This window comes from Aedes aegypti, chromosome 3 (assembly GCF_002204515.2).
Source record: "Aedes aegypti strain LVP_AGWG chromosome 3, AaegL5.0 Primary Assembly, whole genome shotgun sequence".
Classification (NCBI taxonomy): domain Eukaryota; kingdom Metazoa; phylum Arthropoda; class Insecta; order Diptera; family Culicidae; genus Aedes; species Aedes aegypti.
The window spans coordinates 345,466,350-345,489,183 of NC_035109.1; the positions used below are offsets into that span (position 1 = coordinate 345,466,350).

The 22,834-nt window shown below is 38.8% G+C and overlaps 1 protein-coding gene across 1 annotated transcript; it reads left to right on the top strand.

Annotated features, from left to right (window-relative positions):
• The first annotated feature begins 1,244 nt into the window (after window positions 1-1,244).
• LOC5566066 lies at window positions 1,245-16,568 on the top strand. The gene is made up of 3 exons (XM_021849727.1): window positions 1,245-1,880; window positions 13,819-14,269; window positions 14,820-16,568. The coding sequence occupies exons 1-3, from the start codon at window positions 1,791-1,793 to the stop codon at window positions 15,263-15,265; spliced, it is 987 nt and encodes a 328-aa protein (XP_021705419.1). The 5' UTR covers window positions 1,245-1,790; the 3' UTR covers window positions 15,266-16,568.
• The last annotated feature ends 6,266 nt before the right edge of the window (window positions 16,569-22,834 follow it).

Genomic DNA, 22,834 nt, shown 5'->3' on the forward strand with positions numbered 1-22,834 from the left:
ATCGAGTTGCTGGATAATCGAGTCTCCGGATAATCGAATCCAACCTGTATTCTGATAGACATTCTAGATTTGTTATAGTAATTCTCGAATAATTTAAGTTATTCCGTTACATTTTACTTCATCTTACATCACAATCTGGAATCTAAAAAATCTAGTAATTTCATAATTTTTAGTTGCCTTAATCTCAAGATCTCTCCATAGGATACAAATTTTTAACTAAAATTCCAAAATTCTCAGAAAAATCTTTGATGTCAAATCATTCTAAAATTCACTACAAATCGTGTCCATTTTCGATTACGCGATTGCGGGAATCCAGTAATATTCACACTTTCACACGATTTGTCGTGTGAAAAAGCGACAAATTTAGTATTCCCTTTATGCACTTCAACAGAAAAGTAATCGCCTATCTCGATGCGTGAGAAATTTCTTGCAAGAAATGCTCAAGAAAAGCATTTTTCTTTGATCGCAGTACGCAGTTGAAAAGGAATGTCATTTCAAATGCAGCTCACTGTACGAAATTTCTTGACCATTTCTTGAGCAGAAATTTTTACTTTTCTTGAGCGGAACAGCATACCTAGCTTTACTCGATATTCCGTATCTTGATATAGAGTTAGAGAACCATAGTAAAAGTTGGTATTCATGGCTAACTCGATGGTCCCTTAGATCGCAGTTGCACTGGTTTTGTGTTTTGAGGTTTATTCATAAATTTCATAACGCCAAAAACGACTACTTTCGACACCCACCCAACCCCTCGTAACGCTTTTTGTATGAACATTTTAAAAATTTTGTATGAATCGTAACAGCACGACGACACATACCCACCCCCTTCAGCGTTATGAAATTTGTGAATGAGCCTTAAGTCGATGGTCCCTTCAATATCGAGTAAAGCTAAGTATGCTGTTCCGCTCAAGAAAAGTAAAAATTTCTGCCCAAGAAATGGTCAAGAAATTTCGTACAGTGAGCTCCATTTGGATTGACATTTCTTTTCAACTGCGTACTGCGATCAAAGAAAAATGCTTTTCTTGAGCATTTCTTGCAAGAAATTTCTCACGCATCGAGATAGGCGATTACTTTACTGTTGAAGTGCATACTTCGCTTAAGGGAGAGATGACTGTATACGCTTAATCAATGTCAGAGTGTGTCTTACCATTTTCGGTGAGTTTTCGTTTTCGGCAATTTCCGATCGCACCGAAATATTTCATCCAAATTGAAGTACACAAATTACTGACCGTCACTGTAAAACGAACCTTTCTTCGCGTTCAACTGTCATCCTTACTTTGTTTACAAATCACACAAATTTCTCCGTCTCAGCTGCACTTAAAGTTACTGTTCGCGGGTTGCATTTAATCATAAAACTGCAGTTTGATGCAAGATGAAAGCAATCTAGAAGTATGTCAGTGTTCGTGTTAAGTGATAGAAGTGAGTGTGCATTGTAGAGCAAGTCCTCCCTTTGCTGTCAACGGCTCTTCATCTGCATCTATCAAAAACAATGACATCATCTTGAGACGAGACGACGTTTTGTCGGTCGGACGCGAATCGAATCGGAAATCATCCATCAAAAATCCCGTCATCGCCTTCGGATTAAGGAAAAGAAAGGTGACAAGCTTAAACCCGGCGATAATTGGACACGATCTTGAGGGAAAATTGCCATTGTCAATATCTTTGTGTATCGTATTGTTGTTGCATTTTGCGTCTACAAGTCAAACAAAGAGAAGAGGCGAATGTGAATAATAATTGGACGAAGGCGACAACCATAGGATAGATAGGGCTCCGGGAGGGACATCCGGAGAATGGCAACGACGGTAACGTCCGGAAGTAGCAGCAGTAGCACCGGTAGCAACGGGACCATCACCAACTATCACGACATTTACGTTCAACAGGTAAGAGATGATGCTGCGGGAGAAGACGTTTATTACGGTGAGGTCACGGCGAGATCAATTGGAATGGAATCGGTCGATGCGGGAAAGAAGGTTCGGATGGGTGTTTTGGAATTTGACCTTGGTGTCCTATATTTCTCAATTGATCAAGCGGTATCGTGACCGTTGGCAGGGCTGGTAGCAGGTCGCTTTTTATAGACTTGGTCCTTAACCTTGTGAAAAGTTTAAAACTAGTACCATGAAACTAACTAGTATCATGAAAAAGCCACACATTTTGATTTATTTAAAATTTTTGAAGTTGCGGAGGCGTATTCTTCACCCACCGTTCGAAAGTAAAGGGCTTTCGATGCTCGATAGCGCTGAGGAATCATACAGAATGATTTATTTTGTATGCTCTATGCTGGGTTATATTTCCCTGAGTCCTTAAGTGTCCGTAATATGAATCAAAACGGTAGGTTATAGTCAAAAAATATTTAATTTATAGAGGCTTCAGAGAAACCTTCAGAGACTGTTACACGATCATTAGCATTAAGCATTTCGCACAAATTCGTAGATGGATACGTTCCATAGGATACGTTCGGTAGACATTTTGGCCGACAAATGGTTAGTATTTACGCATTCAGAACAAACTCACCAAATTCCTTTTCCGAAAATCCGCTGCAATCTGTCGCTCCTCTAACAATGAACAATAGCGTGAGCCGTAACTTAATAGCACTGCCCATCAAAATGCGCGCACTGCAGTTTTTAATCCATCCCGAATCGAGCATCCACGAACCACATTCAATTTTTGAATCAACACGCACGGGAGATAAAAAAAAACAAGTCACTCGAAACAAATTCAATTGATGATGCCACTACAGAGCACTCTCGAGCAAAACGCAAGCAAATCGAATAATAGTAAACAACAAAACTTCACAAAACATCTTCAGATATAATCTCCGATAAAAAAACACATCTTCTTCTCCTTCTTGGCATGACGTCCTCACTGAGACAGAGCCTGCTTCTCAGCTTAGTGTTCAATGAACACTTCCACAGTTATTAACTGAGAGCTTTCATTGCCAAAGTTGCCGACCGGGATTCGAACAAAAACACCATCAGCATGGCTTTGCTTGGTAGCCGTGGACTTTAACCACTCGGCTAAGGAAGGCCCCAAAAACACATCTATCACTTCCAAAAACATGTTTCCACAGAACATTTGCACGTGGCATAGCACCACCGAATCTAATTTTCACCAGCGGAATTGAAAAACAAAAGAACGCGGACGTGACACAAAATCCAAAACGCAGCCGCCCGCGCGCATGGCTTGCTGCGATTCAGAGAATGTTACACAATCATTATTCAGAAATTTCTTTTTCGATTCCTCGAGGAAAAGCTTCAGGAATTCTTCTAGAATAGTTTCGAGAACTCTTCCAGGCATCCCTCCAGAAATTCGTCTAGACTAAAATTCCACCAGAGATTTGTTTGCAGATAATGAAAAGAATTTACTCCAGGAAATCAAACGCAGTATTTTTTTGCAGGAATTACTCTAAAAACTTTCCTAGATTTCCTACATAGATTTTTTCGCTAATTTTTCCATCGATTTTCTCAGTGGTTACTCAAGTAGATCTTCCAAAAAATTCTACAGTTTTTACACGAAAATCCTCAAAGTTCCATCCTAGAGTTTTTGAAGAAATTCGTTGACGGCTATACGTTTGAGTGTTGGTTTTTCTTGTGTCAGAGTAGTAAGTGAACGTCTGTATTGCTCTCGTGTTCTTTTGTCAATGAGTTGTTGTATTGTTTGTCTTGTGTAACCGTTTAATTGTCCTGTTTCAAAAATGTAGTTAAGTTCCTTTCTTCTACCAGTTTCACTAAGGGGGATTGTTAGCATTCGTTGTAGGGTAAGTGTTCCCTTAGTTGTGGGTGTTCCTATAGTTGCGGTAGTGCCGTTTTCACTGATTTTATTACATTAGCCACAGAACCAACACTGCCAATCGACGTATTGGCTTGTTGATACACGGAATACTTGAAAAAAGCGTTGCTTTGAAAACTAAAAAAAATATCACTAAAATTGCTTAAACTTTTCTTACTGGTACCAATAGTTGCGGTAAAGTGTTCCTATAGTGGAGGATCCCATAAGAAAACCACGGATACCGCAATAATAGGAACTCAAATCAAAAATATACTAAACGAACAGTGTACCAATAGTTGAGGTATTATTTTGCACTGACATGCCGTGGATTACTGTGATGAAATCATTTTTCTCATTAAGTCAATGGTCGTTCCTTCCCGTTATAACATTAACATGTACACTAATTGTGCTTCTTGAATTTAGGTAGTTAAATGAAGTTCAATCGTGCTTAGTACCTCCACTATTGGTACATCTACCCTATCATGTAATTGAAGGAAGATATTTTGTGTTGGTGTGAGTGATTTGATGTATTTGGAATAATACGTTGAGTGTTAGTTGGTTTTCTATAGATTTCAAATGTGAGTTGTAGGAACTCAGTAAAAACACGTGTTGACTACTTGAATGTCGGTATCGAAAGAGAGCGTTTATTTCCCACCAGCTTGCTATGATTATAATTTATGATTCTTAGCTTGATACATCTCTTCCTTAGTTTCTATTGAAGAATCTATTTGTATATTATGAATTATTACATTTTGTATTTTTGACTACGTTACATAATTTTTAAGATACTCTGGTTTTCGATGATTTCTTGTTAATCTGTTTCGTATTGGACCTGAATTTGATAACTGGTTCTGATTAGACATTTTCGCGCTGTCGCTTTCAACGGTAGTCTTCGGTTTAGTACAAGATTTTTCCTAAATCGGAGACTTTACTGTGTTGTTCATTGGAGGGTCAGAAAGTTCCAGACTGCGGAATGGACTGTTAGAAATAAGGGTCTTTACATGATTAACATGCCTATCTAGCTCAACTTCTGTATCGAGATTCCTTAACGTAAGGCGGGTTCCGGTTTTCTTCACCACGATGTGAGGCTGAGGGTTGAAAGTCGGAGTGAGCTTATTTTGTTTAACCACATTTTTAATCAACACGCGATCACCGATATCGACTTTAGAGAGCTTTGCTTTCCGCTTCCGATCGCCATATTTCTTCCCTTTTTCTTTATTCTTGTCATCTATGCTGGTTACATTATCCTTTTTCTCCGATTCCTCTGTCAGTATGCCAGGTATTTTGCCTTTCAAATTTCTACCAAACATGAGTTTTACTGAAGCAATGTTTGTGACCGTATGCGGTGTATTCCGGAAAACCAGAAGAAAATCATAAAGGTCGTTCTTCCAGTCTCTTCCCATTGCTACGTTGATCTTGACTGTTTTCAGAAGAGTTCTGTTATGTCTCTCTACTAGTCCATTTTGAAACGGGGCGTATGGGACCGAATGCTTAAGAACAATACCAAAAGCAGTGCAAAAATGTACGAACTCGTCTGATGTAAAAGGTAGCCCATTGTCACACACAATTTCGTGAGGGTACCCAAATCTTGCAAATATTGTACGAAGTTTGAATATCGTAGATTTGGCAGTCATAGAAGTGATGATTTTAACTTCGGGATACCTTGAATAGTAATCAACAATTACCAACAAATGAATTCCTTTAGTCACTTCTGTGAAATCCAACGCCAGCTTTTTCCATGGTTTGTCAGGTAATGGGGACCTTACCATCGGTTCAGTAGCCGGTTTGGAAACTAAAAGGCATCCATTGCATGAACTGACGTATTCTTCTACCATAGAGTCCATTCGAACCCACCAGACTTTTTCTCTCAACCGCTTTTTCATAGCTGTGTTTCCCAAATGTGGCTCATGACCAAGTTTAAGTATCTTATCATATAGTTTTCGTGGAATGTTAATCTTCTTATTTTTCAGAACAATATCACCGTCACTAGAAAGATCATCAGCTATTGGTCTATATCGTGTAAGAGTGCTTGGCCAACGTCTTGGCGGATATGGCAGCCAACGCATCAATTTAGTCAGCTCTATGTATATCATGCTGAGTGGCTTCGATAATTACATCAAGTGAAATAGCAACCGGACATACATCGGTCGAGACTAAACGAATTACTCTCTCGCACTCTTCATCGTAATTTTCTGCATCACCAGATTCTCCTTGACACAATCACGAAAGAGTGTCTGCAATGTTCGTTTTGCCTGGTCGATAGAGAACTTTGTAGTCGTGGGACATCAATCGAATCTTCCACCGTTCGATTCTTGCTGAAGGTTTGATTCTATGGCCAAATATTGAAACCAAAGGTTTATGATCAGTGACTATCCAAAATGACATTCCATGTAGATAGTAATGGAACTTCTCTGGAGCCCATACTAATGCTAAAGCTTCTCTCTCTGTTTGAGCGTAGCGTCTTTCTACCTCAGATAGGGTCTTTGAGGCGTAACATATAATGTTAAACGTTCCATTTACAAATTTTTGGTACAGGACAGCACCCAACCCTACTGGACTCGCATCGGTTTCTACATACGTCTCTAGATTTGGGTTGAAAAACGCCAATGTTTCAGATTTGCTCATAATATCCTTCAATGTTTCAGAAGCTTCTTGATGTGAATCTTTCCATTCAAATGGTGTACCTTTCCTTGTTAATGCATTCAAAGGACTACTTATTGTTGAGAAGTTTGGTATATGCCGACTTACGAAGGTAGCTAACCCCAAAAAACTTCTAACTTCTTCGGCAGATTTTGGCATTCGAAATGTCTTTATGGCTTCTAATTTTCCAGGTGAGATTTTGATACCTTCAGCAGATAATTAATATCCAAGAAAATCTATCTCTGTAGCACATTCTACCGTCTTATTTTCGTTCAAAACAATACCATACTGCTTAAAACGATTCTTTACTAAAATCATTCTTAGTTTCAGTGATTCCTCATTCGGAGCATGAACCAGAACGTCGTCAATGAAAATTACCAACCATGGAAAATCTGCAAGTATGGTTTCCATACATTTCTGGAAAATTTCTGGTGCTGCCGACAATCCAAATACTAATCGTTTGTAACGCATTAGGCCCAAAGGCGATATAAAAGTTGTGATATATCGACAATCTTCTCGTAATAGAAGTTGGTGGAAAGCTTGCTTAATATCAAGTTTTCCAAAAACTGTACTGCCCCTTAATTTAGCCATCATTTGTTCCATTGTAGGAAGGGGATGAACTTCTCTTACAACGGCTTTGTTGGCTTCACGAAGGTCAATAATAATGCGCACATCATTCAAACTTTTCCGCTTGACGAGCATTGGCGATATCCATTCTGATGCCTCATAAACTCGTTCAATTACATCTTGACGTTCCAACTCCTTTAGTTTCAGAATAGTAACTTCTTCTAAAGGAATTGGGATACGGCTATAACTCTGACGAACAGGGGGTACGGTTTTATCTATTTTAATGCTTGCACTCATATCTGCATAATGAATTTACAATATAATAATCTATCCTATTTTTAAATTAATTACATATTCTTACCTTTGATAATCGGGAAAATCTCTTCACTCACCGATCTCAGAAATTTACCTACACCGAGCTTTTCTGCGCTACGTCCGCAAAGTAGCGAATGCTTACCATCCTGAATCACAAACAATGTGGTTCTTAAAGATTTATCTGCTGTTTTCAACATCGCGTCGACTTCTCCTAGAATGGTCAGCTTGAAAAACCTTAGCGCTTCCCTTTCCAATAGCAAACGCCTCAAATCCAGTCCTTTTTAATGTGTTCCAATCTTCAATACTCAAAACGTCCTCGTCTGCCCCAGTATCCACGATAAACCGGAGCTGGACCCCACCTACGGAGACGACTGTTGTGCGCTTACCATTCAAATGGAATAACTCGCGTATTTCCGCTGTCTTGGTGACGTCATCAACTTCTCGTACAAACTTCGGCTTTTGTTCACGACGATCTTCCTGCATTTGTTCGTATGCTTGACGCTTTCTGCTGATTGGTTTCGAATGGTGTTGTAGAAACGGTTTCTTCATACCTCTGCAACAGCGCGCATAATGTCCCATTTTATTGCATCGGTTACAATGCGATCCACGAGCTGGACATTTTGAATCAGTAGGCAGGTGATTCCCCAAACAACGACTGCAGGACAGCCTGGGTTTCGCTTGTTTTACGGAATCGTCTATCACGTTTAGCTCGGAATTGTCGGTTAGATTGATGCGAAATTCTTGAACCTAATATTTTTTTTTTAAATTTGTGAAAAATAACCAAATTATTAATATATACCTGCTTATTGACGGTTTCATGCGTGCGACCAATTTTCAACATTTCGTCTAAAGTACTGTTGACCTCCAAATACTTAGATCGCAGTTTGTCATCCGTTTGAGTTGCGTAAATTGTTTGGTCCATTATCATTCCCTCAATTTGGTCACCATAACTGCAAACGGCAGCTTAAGCCCTTAATCGTATAACAAACTGATCCAGCTTCTCTTTAGTGTTGAAAGACTGGAATAACTTTATTCCCTATACTTGAATGCAGAAACGGACTAGAACTTCCGGAAAGTTCCCTACGTTTCTTCCAGGAATAAGACTGAGATTATTTGAACCTCCTATAATTCCTTTGAAACAGCGAACTGGAATCCCCTTCGCTTGTTCCTTCCGGTGGGCTGGAACTCGAGGTTCCCACACCGTTTGTGTTGCTCATGGAAATTAACTGGAATATTTTCGTATGAAAAATAGATTTTCCATTTTCTCGATGGATTTGACGATAGAAATAAATATCCCATTTTCAGTTAACTTCTTGCGTTCACGAATGTATTTTTTTCTCATTTAACCATCACACAAAATTGAATGCTATACTTTACCGATGTAACTTTTCCAAAATGGTACTGATGTCCTCGTTTGACTTCCGCCGATGCTCCAGAAAAAAAAAATCCAATCACTCGTATGCCAATGTAGGAACTCAGTAGAAACACGTGTTGACTACTTGAATGTCGGTATCGAAAGAGAGCGTTTATTTCTCACCAGCTTGCTATGATTATAATTTATGATTCTCATTCTCTCGGGCTACTACCCGATCACGCGCCTCTGCATAATCATCACTATAAAAGCTGTTCCCAGCTCGTGTGTGTTGCCGCAGCTCTGGTAGATGGTTGGTTTCCTCTAAATGTTCGCACCATTGATCCCTTCCAACATACTTCCTGCAACGCTACGATGCCGTATCCGTGGTCCTTCAGCACGTCGGCGAGTATGCGTGTGCTCCCGATGAAGTTGAGAGATTTACAGTTCCACGTACCAAGCTTCCAATCGCCAGTCCCTTTACGTAGCTGTGGTCTTCGTCGATTGTCCTGGTTCGTATCCTCTCGTTAATTACGTTAATATATTACGGACACTTAAGGCCTCAGTGAAGTATAACTCATCAGAAAGCATATTAAATGAATCATTCTGTATGATTCCTCCGCATTATCGATCCTTCAAAACAATTAACTTTCGAATGGTGGATGAAGATTTTGATTCCGCAACATGAATAATTTTAAGTAAATAGAAATGTGTGGACTTTTCATGATTCTTATTCCGGACGCATCCGTACTTTTGCCTCATATTCCGGACTATTTGATTCGAATTACGGACAGCTCATGAAAATCATAGATAGAAAAGTCAAATAATTAATTGATATCTGTAAACCACTAAAAAAGCGTCTAAGGCAGCTGAGCAATATAAATTTTCATAGATATCTATGGAAAATGTTGACTAAAACGAGCCTCAAAAGTGGGAACTTTGGAAAGGCAAAAATTAAAACATTTCGTGTGAAATGTTTCCCATACAAAGTACAGTGTCCGGAATTTGAAGCTGTCCGTAATATGAATCAAAACGGTATTCGTTGCTTGATTTTTTACGGCTGGCTTGCAGATCCTGACATCAATTCCCTAGTTTTCCAGTGGACCATTCCCCCTAAATGTTCGGAGGGCTATAGGAGTTGCTGGACAGGAAGCTAAGGAGCACACAAAAGATCTAATTTATTCCTTCAGGTACGCGAGGTACCAATGGTGCGCCATGCCCAGCATTTGCCAAACAAATGACTAGGCTTATCCTTATTAAAACTCCAGGTTGAATTTTATAAGATATCTTGAATCAAATTCTTGGTGGAACACGTCATCATAAATATACTAATGAATAAAACTGAAGTTAAACCTGTTTGGTCTCATCTGGCCACTTTTTGGTTTCTGTTTGGCGTCTAAAGTTCCTTTTTAAAACACTCAGTCGCTACCAGCCCTGCGTCAAGAATTGCATAAGTACACTCAAAATAATCTAAACGTCATTGTTACGTGAAAACATACGTGGTTTTTTTCAGAGCCGTAGCGCGGTCTCATGGCGCCCTTGGCGAACCGACATTTGAGCGCCCCTTGTTTGAAGCTCAAGTTGTTTTTAAATATATTAAGAAAGCATTATATTACCTGTAATACGCGAAATTCTAGCGCGACTTCTGTAAAAATGGTTCATCGAAATTCTCAAGGATTATGATATTGCTGTTTATTAAAACTTTGTATACAGACATTCAATGATGGAATAAAGTGCTGTAAGAAGTCATACACAGCATACCAAATTTTATTCTCAGGAGGATTATCTGATAGCCCGGAAGTTATTGAATTTTCTAATACATTTCCTGTTAAAACCACTGGGATCTATTGAAATATCAGTATAGTGTATATTCCCTAAGAAATGCTTGTTGACAATTGCTGACCCATATACTTTTGCTTAAGTTTCTTAAATTTTTGTCCAATAGAGTAAAACTTAGTATTATGGCTTTTCACTACTGTTCTCATTTCAATGTCAAATATTTTTTTAATAGCTTGATACGGAATGTTGTGAGAATTGTTCTGAATATTCGATCTGATTCTTGAATAAGATACTATTCGATTCAAAATCACGTGAAAACGCCCTCCAAAGCTGACTAGGGATCCTACTTAAAATTTTGTCAAAAACTCGCATGGTATTCTGTCAAAGTCCCACATACATGCAGGCCTGGATTTGGGGGGGGGGGGGGTTTGCCGAGGGGGAAGGGAAAAAAGTGAAACACAAATTAATGAAATATTTTCTACATCAATGATTTTAAATTTAAAGACATATCGGAAACGATTTCTAACAGATGTATTATGACATGAAATTATATTATTGTAAAGTAAGTAGTAAATTAAATCGCATGTAACTGAATTTTTCAGTATCAATGAAAACATTGCAATTCTCTGATGAAAATCATCGAAGTTATATCGAAAACTTTAAAACTCTTTTTGGTTTCTTATACAGCAAACTGTCACAGTTTTCTGGAAAGATACTGTCATAATTACAGTACTTTATGTCCTGGAATGATCATTAAAAGACTAAGACACTAAGTAATTCACATTTTTTTTTTTTTGTATTTGATTACCAGGGTACTAAAGCTGTTATTCTATCAAAAACATTCAAAATTCAAACGGTAATTCGATGTTTCTTTATTCTACTGTACCCTTGTGATATATTTATAATTTTGTTTTAATATTTTCATAGTTTTGTTTAAATATATCAATATTTACCAAAGCCCAGAATTTACCAAAATGTCTGACCCAAATCTACATTATTTAAATTTAGTTATATTTTTAGTTATATATTTTCCCTGATCCCCAAATTACTAGCCCAAGGTAATTTGGATATGGTGTTTGTAAAATTTCCGCTCGAGGACTAACTGTTGTCAATATCTGGGCCATAAAAATTATAAACATTCCTTTTGAGCCTGCCTTCTGAAGACATGAGCCTTGGGGAAGGCTCAAATAGCTAATTCTGAAAGTTGTTAGTTGACCAAAAGTGAAGTTCATGTGCTTTTCTGAAAGCAATTGCTTCCTGTCCGCAAATACTAGTTGTATATCTGATTAAAGCAACGCTAGACAATCGTTTGTTCCTTTTCCGTTACGAACATAAAATTGATTTTTGAAGCGTATAGTTCAATCCAGTCGTTATAGGATCATATTTTTATAACAGTGATGGTGGGAGATCAGAAATTTTCTACACAATAAAATAAAATAGCTTATCGATTTTCTCATTGCTTCATGTGCAAGTATTTTATGCTGATGATTCATTTTGCGCAACCTTAACGAAGTGATGTGGGTATAGTCATGTTCGAGTGATAATACATTTTTTTAGTTTTCCTAATATATCATTTTCAAAATACTAAACTTGCCTATACTAAACGTTTCCTGCACATTTTGTGTCAAGGACCCCCTTCAAGAGATCTGACCCGGGCCCCATGAATCCCAAATCCGGCACTGCATACATGTATACCTATGTGGAAATTTTAAAAGAGATTTTTTAATGGACAATATGTCCTGATTTGTGTGATAATATGAGTAATAATTATGTGGAATTCTACTGTTTCATTTTTACTGAAGAAATAGTAAATTAATTGACCAAACCTTTTTTTCTGCTAGTGCACAAAATACTTAAATTAGAATTTCACTGTTGTTCGCGGCTTCTTTCAAAAGATTTGTGCCTTTAAAGTTTTGATTCAATATTTCATTTGTCTTCTTAACTGTTTCGCCTTTACTTTGAATTTTTGTGTAGAGATCTCCAAATCATTGCTGGAATTGGAAAGTTTTTATTTAATGTACATTGATAAGTTTGAGGTTTGTCACAGGAGTTTTAAATTAACTATATTTTTAATTTTTCTGCATTTTTTCAAGATTCTTCAAAAATATTTTATTAAAATCAATTGAGTAACACTATTTTCAAATTCTCATTTTTCACCTTGTTTTTCTGGTGTTACATCTTAACTGGGACAAAGCCTGCTTTTCAGATAAACCTGCCTAAACTAAGTGGTGTTCTTATGAGCACTTCCGCAGTTTTTACTGAAAGCTTTACTTGCCAATTGACCATTTTTTGCATTTGGATTGGATATCGTGTGGCAAGCACGAATATACTCTATGCCCAGGAGAATATAAGTTTTAAACTAACAACCCTCATTGTAGCTGCGCGTTTTTCGCTAGGACTGTAGCTGCGCGTTTTTCGCTAGGACTATCTAGGTCCCATAATTTGCATGGTCATGTTTAGAGTTTTTTTAACTGTCTCTTTGAGAGACCCCCTAATGAAATATGTCTCTTCTAAATTTTTACAAATTATGGCACGCATTTTGGCGCCCCCTAAAGGCTGGCGCCCTTGGCGGGTGCCAACCTGGCCAATAGCACGCTACGGCACTGGTTTTTTTCCATCGCACTTTCCACGTAGCTCTTACGTTAATCATAGGTAGCCCAGAATGAACGCATGAACTTTTGAACTTCGTCCATTCCACCGGCGCTACACGTAAGAGCTACGTGGATTTTCCGGTAGCCTTTACGAAGCGTTTTAATAGGACCTAGATGGTTTTGCATTAAATTTAACTGGAATAAAGACCAAACTTATCTCTAATGGGCTTTGGAAGAAAACTAATTCCCAATTGGAAAATGTAAACAGACCTAAAAGATTGTGATATTTTTATATTCAATCTGAGCATTGTGAATCCTGTTTCCCAAATGTTGTGAGTTTGTTCTGTCTTGTTGTAGCCTTCGCCTTCGGCGTGCTATAATTGATAGAGGTTATAAATCAGGTATAAAATATGAAGTAATGCAGAGATTCTTCGGTATTCAAAGCATATTTACCTTGAAATCAATCTAACACAGGGTTTAAGGTTCAGCAGCTTCTGAAGTTCCTCAAAAATCAAGCGGGTGCCATCTTAGGATTTGCGCTCAACACCGAATGTACGTACAACATGCAGATGTCAAAATGAACTTAGGCACTTACGTGAATTTCACGTAAGTGCGATAGGTAACCTCAGTAACAATTACCGATTCACTATTTGATGGTTATGAATGGCTTAGTGATCTTTATCTTAGTAAGGTAAAGTGGAGGCAAAATGAATTTGGAATGATCTACGTGATTTTTCACGTAGCAATGACGTTTGGATTTTTTTGAGTGTAAAGTAGAATCAATCAATGATCAGATGTCTTTTCTTCTAGGGCGGTGTTAACAGAAACAGCAGCAGCAACAACGACGACAGTGAACTAGATAGGATAGAACAAATAATGAGTACAAATCCGACTCCTCCGCCTTCATACAATCAACTTCCTCCGACAGCAGCGACCACGACAGGGATCAACCAGAACAGTAGATTAGTAATTATCAGCAGCGAACGGTACCAGCTGCCAGGCCCCAGTAGTAGTAGCAGCAGCAGCAATATGACCGTTCACACCCCCGGGAACGTTATCATCGTCCACGGAAGCGGTGGGAATGGATTTACGTCCGGTTCCAGTCGTCGAGGTGATCCCCCTAGCTATGAGGATGCAATCAATCGTGAAGAACCGCCTCCGTCCTACGATTCGCTGTTCGGGCGGGTCCGCGAAGCGCACAAATCGTCCACCGGAATGATGGACTTCCTGAAGAACGTTGTGATACTGCTGCTGGGAACACGTAAGTATTGAATGTGTAAATTAGGTTGTTCCACACTTGGAGTCTCGGGATCGAAACCTTTCGAATAGATTAACGGCTGAGTTTTTCAAAACTAATTTCACATATTCCATGTCCTTACCCTCAAAGACAAAAAGGTTTCCAGGACTGTTCAAATCACTTCTAGAGCAATAAAACCAATACAGTTTTGTTGTTGAAACTGCATGAGAATCGTGTCAAATCTTATCACAAGTGAAGATCGCTTTTTAGAGATTGGTCACTATTTTTATACTTGTCTCTAAAAAATCTCCATTTATAACGGAAGGTCTTTGAAGTCTATTTTAACTTAAATGATTGTAAAGTCACTTTTTTTCTTGATCTTATTACGTGACTATTCAACAACCCCTTCGTGAATTTCTACTTGGATTCCTAGCAAGCTAGTGATTTCTCCCGAGATTTTTTCTAGAATACTGTCAGAGACTTCCCTATGGATCCCTCCAAAATATCTTCTAGAGTCTAGATATTCCTCCAAAAAATCCAGAAGAAATATTATATTATTTATCATTCGTTGCAGTGGGCTGCACAATCATTCTGGGCATTACGATCGTGATCCCGGTGTGTATGATCGTGTTCGGAGCCATCTATCTGTACGACTGCCCCCAGGGCGAGTACATCCCGGTATATCTGCTGGTCGGAGGAGGATTTGGAGTGCTCAAGCAATTGCTGCATCTGTCGACTCGCGTTCGTAGTCGCGAGGAACAGGCATTGGAACGCCTCAGGCAATCACCAACGCAAACGCTGATCAACTGCTTCATGCTGGGATGGTTCATCATCGGGTCTTTTTGGATCTATCGGATCTACGAACCGAACTACGATCCGGCCATGGGCAAGTACTGCAATAAGTCGTTGTATTTGTTCACGTTTTGGTTGATCACGTCGGTCTACATGACGCTGGGTATCGTCACTGTGGTTCTGTGTGGCGTGAGCATCATCAGCATCGCAATCCATCGGAGAACATAACAGTTGAATGCGCTGTTTGAGGTGTGAGTTGGCCGGACCTGAATGGACGGCTCACCAGGTGTACAGAGCGAAGACAAAGATTATACTGCTTTTGCAACAAGTTTTAAGAAGCTGTGTAGGCTTAACGATCGAGTTAGAGATATTTCAGCGTACTCCAAATTTTACTGTACTGGGAAACGATCTGATGAGCCAGTATTTTATTTTTTGCTTGGCTAACAAAACCATTGGATTTGATTGTGCCATCGTCTACTCGACCTACAGCTCTCTAGCCAGTAAGGATACATATTTACATTTGATTCTATAGAGTTCTATCAATCCGAGCAACTCGTGTAGACCAAGGAATGATACACAGATTTTTGTATATTGAATCGATCCATAGAAACGATTTAGGTATATATTAAGGATCTCCTCATGTGTAGTAGTACTACTGTGGTTTATATTTCACCAAAATAGATTTTTGTTGACAGGAAAACGTGATCCTTTTCAATCGATTCCCTCATCATAATTAGGCTTAAGGAAAGTTGCTAATAAGAATGTGCATCTATCGGCATAGTTGAACGATACACTTAAGAGAAATGAATCGATGTTTGCACTCATACATAGATTTTCGATGTTAGAATCTTCTTTGATTACGTCTGATTCAGCTCGTTCTCGAAAATTAATTTCAACAACAGCAGGTACATTTTATATGATTTCAAGTAATTACTGAAAAGCAAACACGTGTACTGTTTCAAAACACACATCATATTAGAACTATGCCGATTGGTTTGTACAAAACTTAGGTAAGTTATCCGCATTAAAGCATATCGTTAGGAATCCCTTTTCGGTTTTCTTCGTGGAAAACGAAGCGTGCGCTGGTTACGCCATTAAACATATTCATAATTTGCGAGAGAAGCACCACAGTACATACGTTTCGATTTGAGGCATTTGAATGTTAGTGTCAGTTTCTTTACCGTGCAGCTTTATATATTACCTAAGTTTATTTGTAATACAGAAATAAAAACCTTTCGAACGAAGCTAAAATTATAAAACACTCAACGTTTTTGACATTCACATTAAACCTGTATCCATTCGACGTAACGAGTTTTTACATTTGAAAGGTGCGCGACAAAGGATAACGCTGGTACCCCATACTGTACGTTACTTATTACAGTGCTAGCTGCAACAGAACAGTGAAAGGGCACCGATGAAGGTGGCAAAACTTATTTCCTTCGTATCTTTATATATTTATATTATAGCTCCTAAACAACTTTTTCCCAATACCAGTTACAGACGAGAATATATACCTTATCTGAACATTAAATTTAAACGTAGAGATTCCTGAGTAATCCGTTAACGTATATCACAAATCCGTATCATCGTACATCAGTTGTCACTAGTCGAAATGACTACGTGGACCAGTTCAGTACTTTCAGAACATGGTACAGGCCACAAAGCGTCATTTTGGCGGATCTGTGAGAAATTCTTTAAAATGCTTCTTTATCAATTACACTTATTTGTTTTAGAAAAAAATCCAAACGAATGAATTGTGCAAGTGTGGAACCTTAAACACAAATAAAACTGTCTATGGAAGGCCTAACAGTAAGCAGTGTGTTTTCTTTTGATTTTGTGTCATGCTTCCGGTAGGAGAGCGCAGGAATCAAGATCAATCGTGTCCGATTAGCGTTGTACAAGTGCGAAAAGATAGGTATTCGTGTTCAGCTGAGGATGGATTATCAACTGGTGAGCTCGTTGTTTGCTTCTTGTTTCAAATATCTATCTATCTATATAAATAAAAATGAAGTGGTGTTTGTATGTCACGAAATGGCTCACGTACGGGTCAACGTATTTGAATGATAATTGCTCCGTTTTGTTCCTCAAGGGTTCCGACGTGTTTGCATGTATAAAAATCCCAGGATATTCACCTGGAAAAGTAAGGAAAACGAGAATGAACGGAACTGTCATTTTGTATGGGACGATCCATAGCGGTTTTCAACAGCCTACTTGATGGCAAGACGAAGTTTGCCGGGACCACTAGTTTTTTAATATAAACATACCCTTCCTTTCTCGTCGTTACTAAATATAACCTTCGAAATAGTTCATTGACAATCTGGCCACTCCAATCAATGGAACCGAGAATCTCTACCTCCAACCATGTCTGCAAGTTTCTGATAAGTTTAACACCCGTATCATCCGATCTGAGGATCATTCCGATCAACATTTTGCGAGTTTTCGTCGTTTGATGATCCTAGAGCATACCTAGCACTTTATCGTCACCAGCTAAGTTTTTTAGGTATACCACTAACCCCACCGAAGCAGGGGAAGATACTACACAAAACCTGAGTCGAGTATCAAACTTGCAGTCTACCAAACATCCTATCGCGTATATCATTTCAACTGGTGAGCATTCTATCCATCCGTTTGCCACGTCGGCTGATGTCTCAACATCGTACAAGGTACGGTACCACTTTGCCGCACTTCCTATTTCACCAGGTGAGTTATATAGTGGTCTATGTCTTGTCGAAGCAGGGAAGGATGCTGCACCAAATTTGATGAGATGTCTAAATTTCCAGTAACGCCACGGTACAACAAACTGCTGCATTGATCAAACAGACAAAGCGGTGCGTGAATCATCATCCAACGATCACAACATCATATTGTCGCACCGCCACCAAACCGGATCGCTCCAGTGAGACTCGCGACGCGCCTCAACTCGCTGCATTTTGAAATCAGTTATTTAGTGTGGCGCTGCATTCTCACGATTTTTATGAACACAGCGCACTATTCACATATTAGCTGCGACGCACTGGGCCCGAGAAAACAATAATCATAAATAAATGTTGGTCTTGATTTCTACCGCATACCGTTTTGACCCATATTCCGAACACTTAAGGCCAACAGTGACTTCAAATGCATCTGATAGGCATCAATTAGCTGATATTTGTAAAAAATTCCATTTCTTCGCAAAGTCTAACTGTTAGCTGTTGGTTGTGACGATAAAATTATTTATTTTAGCTTGTTTAGTATTGTTTTTACGTAAAAGTATGGAACATCATTTTAATTCAAATGCCGAACACTGTGTTCATTCTGTCTCATATTCCGAACACCTTGATTCAAATTCCGAACAGCACGAATAAATCGTATTCAAACAAAAAAATTCGCAAGTAAATTTATCTGAGTTAGTTTTACTGGTCTCGAACTAGAGAATCAGCACTACTTTAGAGGTATGAAATAAATTGGAAGACGTTAAAATTGAATTGCAATTGACTGCCATTTCATTGTAGTTTGATGACATATTTCAGCGAAACATTTCAACCACATCGCCATACAAAAACGAGTGTTCGGAATATGAGTCTGCTCGGAATTTGAGACAAAACGGTACATAATATTACCAATCGAAACCATCAATGATCAGAACAGTTTCAACGATAAGAAGCAGTCTTCCCATGAACCGAACCGATGTACAACTTCGGCTTGAACCTTGCAACTTGTGTTCAACCGCAAACGCGCTTCGTCTCTGTACCAGTGTATCAAGCCGAACCCGGTACATATGTACTTCGGTTCAAACTTTGGTTCAAACTTGGGTTCAAATAATGGCACAAAGCAGGCAGACAGGGAACGGTTCAAATCCACGCGGATATATTTCTACGATCATATATGGAACTTCTTGGTTCAAATCGCAAGACCCTTGAGGCTTGAATAAATGTTTCATTTAAGCAGATCGACTAAGATTAATACTTTAAATAACATTTGGCAGTAACTTTATGAAAAAAACAAGGATCTCTTACGACATTTCAGCAATATGGTTGACACTCTTTATAATGACATTTTTCAATAACAAGTGTGTTTCACTCATACTCGATAACGAAATTGACTCAATATTGTTTGGTGAACAGATCATCGTGGTTAATTTATATAGCAATAAGTTTTGTTGTATAAAAGTTATTATAAAATGAGTGCGAAGCTACGAAAATCACTCAGCCTGCAATGAAAATTAGATATTATAAAAAATTTCGACGCAGGTGTTAAAACAAACAATTATCTGTGGAATATGTGTGCCGTAAAATACAATATCATCTATTATAAAAAAATAAAGATCATATTCTGGAAAAGGTAAAAATATTCTGCTAACATGTTATTTCGTTCGGTTCATCTAAAGAAATTGTGAACTTCAGGCTAGCAAATTTTCGCTCCACATGAAAAAGTCACGATCGCCCAAATTTACTTTGTTGGAAGAAGCGCTGATATTTTTTTGCCAACAAGCAATTGCTTGTAGAATTCCATTGTCCGGCAGAATTATAAAAGAGAAAGCAAGTGAATTGGCACGCAAGCTGAACCAGAATTCGTTTCAAGCAAGCGACGAATGGCTCCAAAAATTTGTTAAGAGGCATGATCTTTCGTACAAAGTAGCAAGCGGTGAGAGTGGAGCTGTTAATTCAAACGAGGCGGATTGTTTCAAAACTAAAACCCTACCTACGCTACTTGAAAAGTATAGTCCCAACAACATTTTCAACATGGATGAAACAGGTCTATTTTTCAAATGTGTGCCAAACAAAACATACTTTTTTAAAAATGAAAAAGTAAGAGGTTGTTTCCGAGATACGACCGCCAAGTTGACGTTGGATAACGTTAGCTTCTTCTATTTGCTGGCTTGAGACAGTCACAAACTTATGAAACATTTCTTTTGCTAAAAATCCAATTAATTTTCACACTATTTGTTGCATGTCAATTCTGATTTATTATAGACATTGTGTGTTATTATTTTGTGTTAATACAAAATAATCACTTTACATGTATTCAGAAGCTTGGGAGATTATATTGAAGAATTGTTTTTCAAATGTATTAATTCAAAATAACTCTTTTCATTGATTTTGTGGCCCTGAAAAGGGGAAATTAGGGAATATTACACAATCAACTCTTTAAAACACATTTGTTGGCTCTCAAAAGGGCCGATTGATGAATTGTTGAATTTGCGTAACACGGACACATTTTGACGGCGCACTGGTTTCAATCCTCGCCCGATGAGATTTGCGGTGCGGATGACGATGTGCGCTTCAACAAGCGGCTTTGGTCGATTTTCTTCAGCCATCTCGTACAACAGCTTGCCTCTGGTGGCGAGGAGCTGAGCAGGTTTGGAGGAGCTCTTACCAGCTCGAAAGCGAAAACAGAATGAAACCAGATTCAACGAAGGAGGAATGCTTTATACCCTTAGAATAGCAGATGATGCTCCTCCTTTCATATTCTTCGTTTTCTTATCTGGGAAATAGGCTATATGAAACTGATGTCTGGGTAAGGGATGTACAGATTAGCATTATGCTGTTATTGCAACCCGACGGCACTGCAGCAGCATCCTCGGAAACAGCTTCAAATTGCCGTATTGTCAATTATTCGTAATAAATCAATTATTGTATGATGCTATGAGATGAATTAAGAGATTATAGCAAGTATGTGGTAAACACATTAGGGAATATTATACAAATAACTCTTTAAAACACATTTGTTGGCTCTTAAAAGGGCCGATTGAGTTGTTGAATTTGCGTAACACGGACATATTTTGACGGTGCACTGGTTTCAATCCTTCTCGCCCGATGAGATTAGCGGTGCGGATGACGATGTGCGCTTCAACAAGCGGCTTTGGTCGATTTTCTTCAGCCATCTCGAACGAATTAGGGAATATTACACAATCAACTCTTTAAAACACATTTGTTGGCTCTCAAAAGGGCCGATTGAATTGTTGAATTTGCGTAACACGGACACATTTTGACGGCGCACTGGTTTCAATCCTCCTCGCCCGATGAGATTTGCGGTGCGGATGACGATGTGCGCTTCAACAAGCGGCTTTGGTCGATTTTCTTCAGCCATCTCGTACAACAGCTTGCCTCTGGTGGCGAGGAGCTGAGCAGGTTTGGAGGAGCTCTTACCAGCTCGAAAGCGAAAACAGAATGAAACCAGATTCAACGAAGGAGGAATGCTTTATACCCTTAGAATAGCAGATGATGCTCCTCCTTTCATATTCTTCGTTTTCTTATCTGGGAAATAGGCTATATGAAACTGATGTCTGGGTAAGGGATGTACAGATTAGCATTATGCTGTTATTGCAACCCGACGGCACTGCAGCAGCATCCTCGGAAACAGCTTCAAATTGCCGTATTGTCAATTATTCGTAATAAATCAATTATTGTATGATGCTATGAGATGAATTAAGAGATTATAGCAAGTATGTGGTAAACACATTAGGGAATATTATACAAATAACTCTTTAAAACACATTTGTTGGCTCTTAAAAGGGCCGATTGAGTTGTTGAATTTGCGTAACACGGACATATTTTGACGGTGCACTGGTTTCAATCCTTCTCGCCCGATGAGATTAGCGGTGCGGATGACGATGTGCGCTTCAACAAGCGGCTTTGGTCGATTTTCTTCAGCCATCTCGAACAAATTAGGGAATATTACACGGACGGTGACGGCTGTGCCGCTCGATCTAATGAACCAGAATGACCGCGCTAGCCTCCCGCATGGCAATGACAGCGGAGCACTGGCTGGTAGCGACGATTTCTGGCCGAAAACGATTATGCTGGCTGGTGCACTCAAATGAGCGGCTTCAGTTGCTGCGGCTCCGAAATGCGTGGTTCTTCGGTTCTAATGCGTGTTGTATTCGCGTCCTATTGAAAACTGAACTGAGGACGCGAATGACTCTCGAAATTTGCTCGCCGACCGTGTTCACAGTCTGACGGCAAAAAGAAGAATGAGGGAAGAAGCAGGGTGCGGTGCGCTTTTATAGTGGGAAGCGGAACCGAAAAATGTGCTTGAACGTGATTGGTTAGATAAGAAAGGGGTCAACGTTTTACGATATTTCAATAGTTTGTTGCTAATAATCAATAGTGTCCTCCATTTGGATCGACGCGTAGATAAATTTCCAATCGATTCATGGATAAATATTGAAAATCTATCGATAAATGACTGAGTTATTAGCGGTCAAAACCTGACCATTTTTCGTTACATGCTCAATTTTTCGTTTTTCTGAATTGTACCCCCATATGTTGCCGTAAGACGTTATCCAACGTCAAAAAAAAATCAGTGGGGGTTGTGTACAAGACACGACCGCATGACGTTAACTACGCCATTTAATTTGCTGCATTTGTATTATAGTCAAATGTCATAATTGCAACCTTCCTTTAGTTATAATCCAGAATGTAATGGTTTGTGAATTTAGAAAATATATATGTTTAAAATAAAATTTTGCGTTACGTAATATTTGAATCATTCCTTAACAATAGAAAATATATTGCATCCCAACGGCACAGCAGCAGCGTCCTCGGAAACATCCTCAAATTGCCGTATTGTCAATTATTCGTAATAAATCAATTATTGTATGCTGCTATGAGATGAATTAAGAAATTATAGCAAGTATATGGTAAACACATAAGGGAATATTACACAATTAACTCTTTAAAACACATTTGTTGGCTCTGGAAAGGGCCGATTGAATTGTTGAATTTGCGTAACACGGACACATTTTGACGGCGCACTGGTTGCAATCCTCCTCGCCCGATGAGATTTGCGGTGCGGATGACGATGTACGCTTCAACA

What these genes read in the sequence shown, in the direction of transcription:
- LOC5566066 (XM_021849727.1), top strand. Translation starts at nt 1,791, where the DNA reads ATGGCAACGACGGTAACGTCCGGAAGTAGCAGCAGTAGCACCGGTAGC. An exon ending in ACGACATTTACGTTCAACAG is followed by an intron (nt 1,881 to 13,818) that starts GTAAGAGATGAT and finishes CTTTTCTTCTAG; the next exon opens with GGCGGTGTTAACAGAAACAG. An exon ending in GATACTGCTGCTGGGAACAC is followed by an intron (nt 14,270 to 14,819) that starts GTAAGTATTGAA and finishes CATTCGTTGCAG; the next exon opens with TGGGCTGCACAATCATTCTG.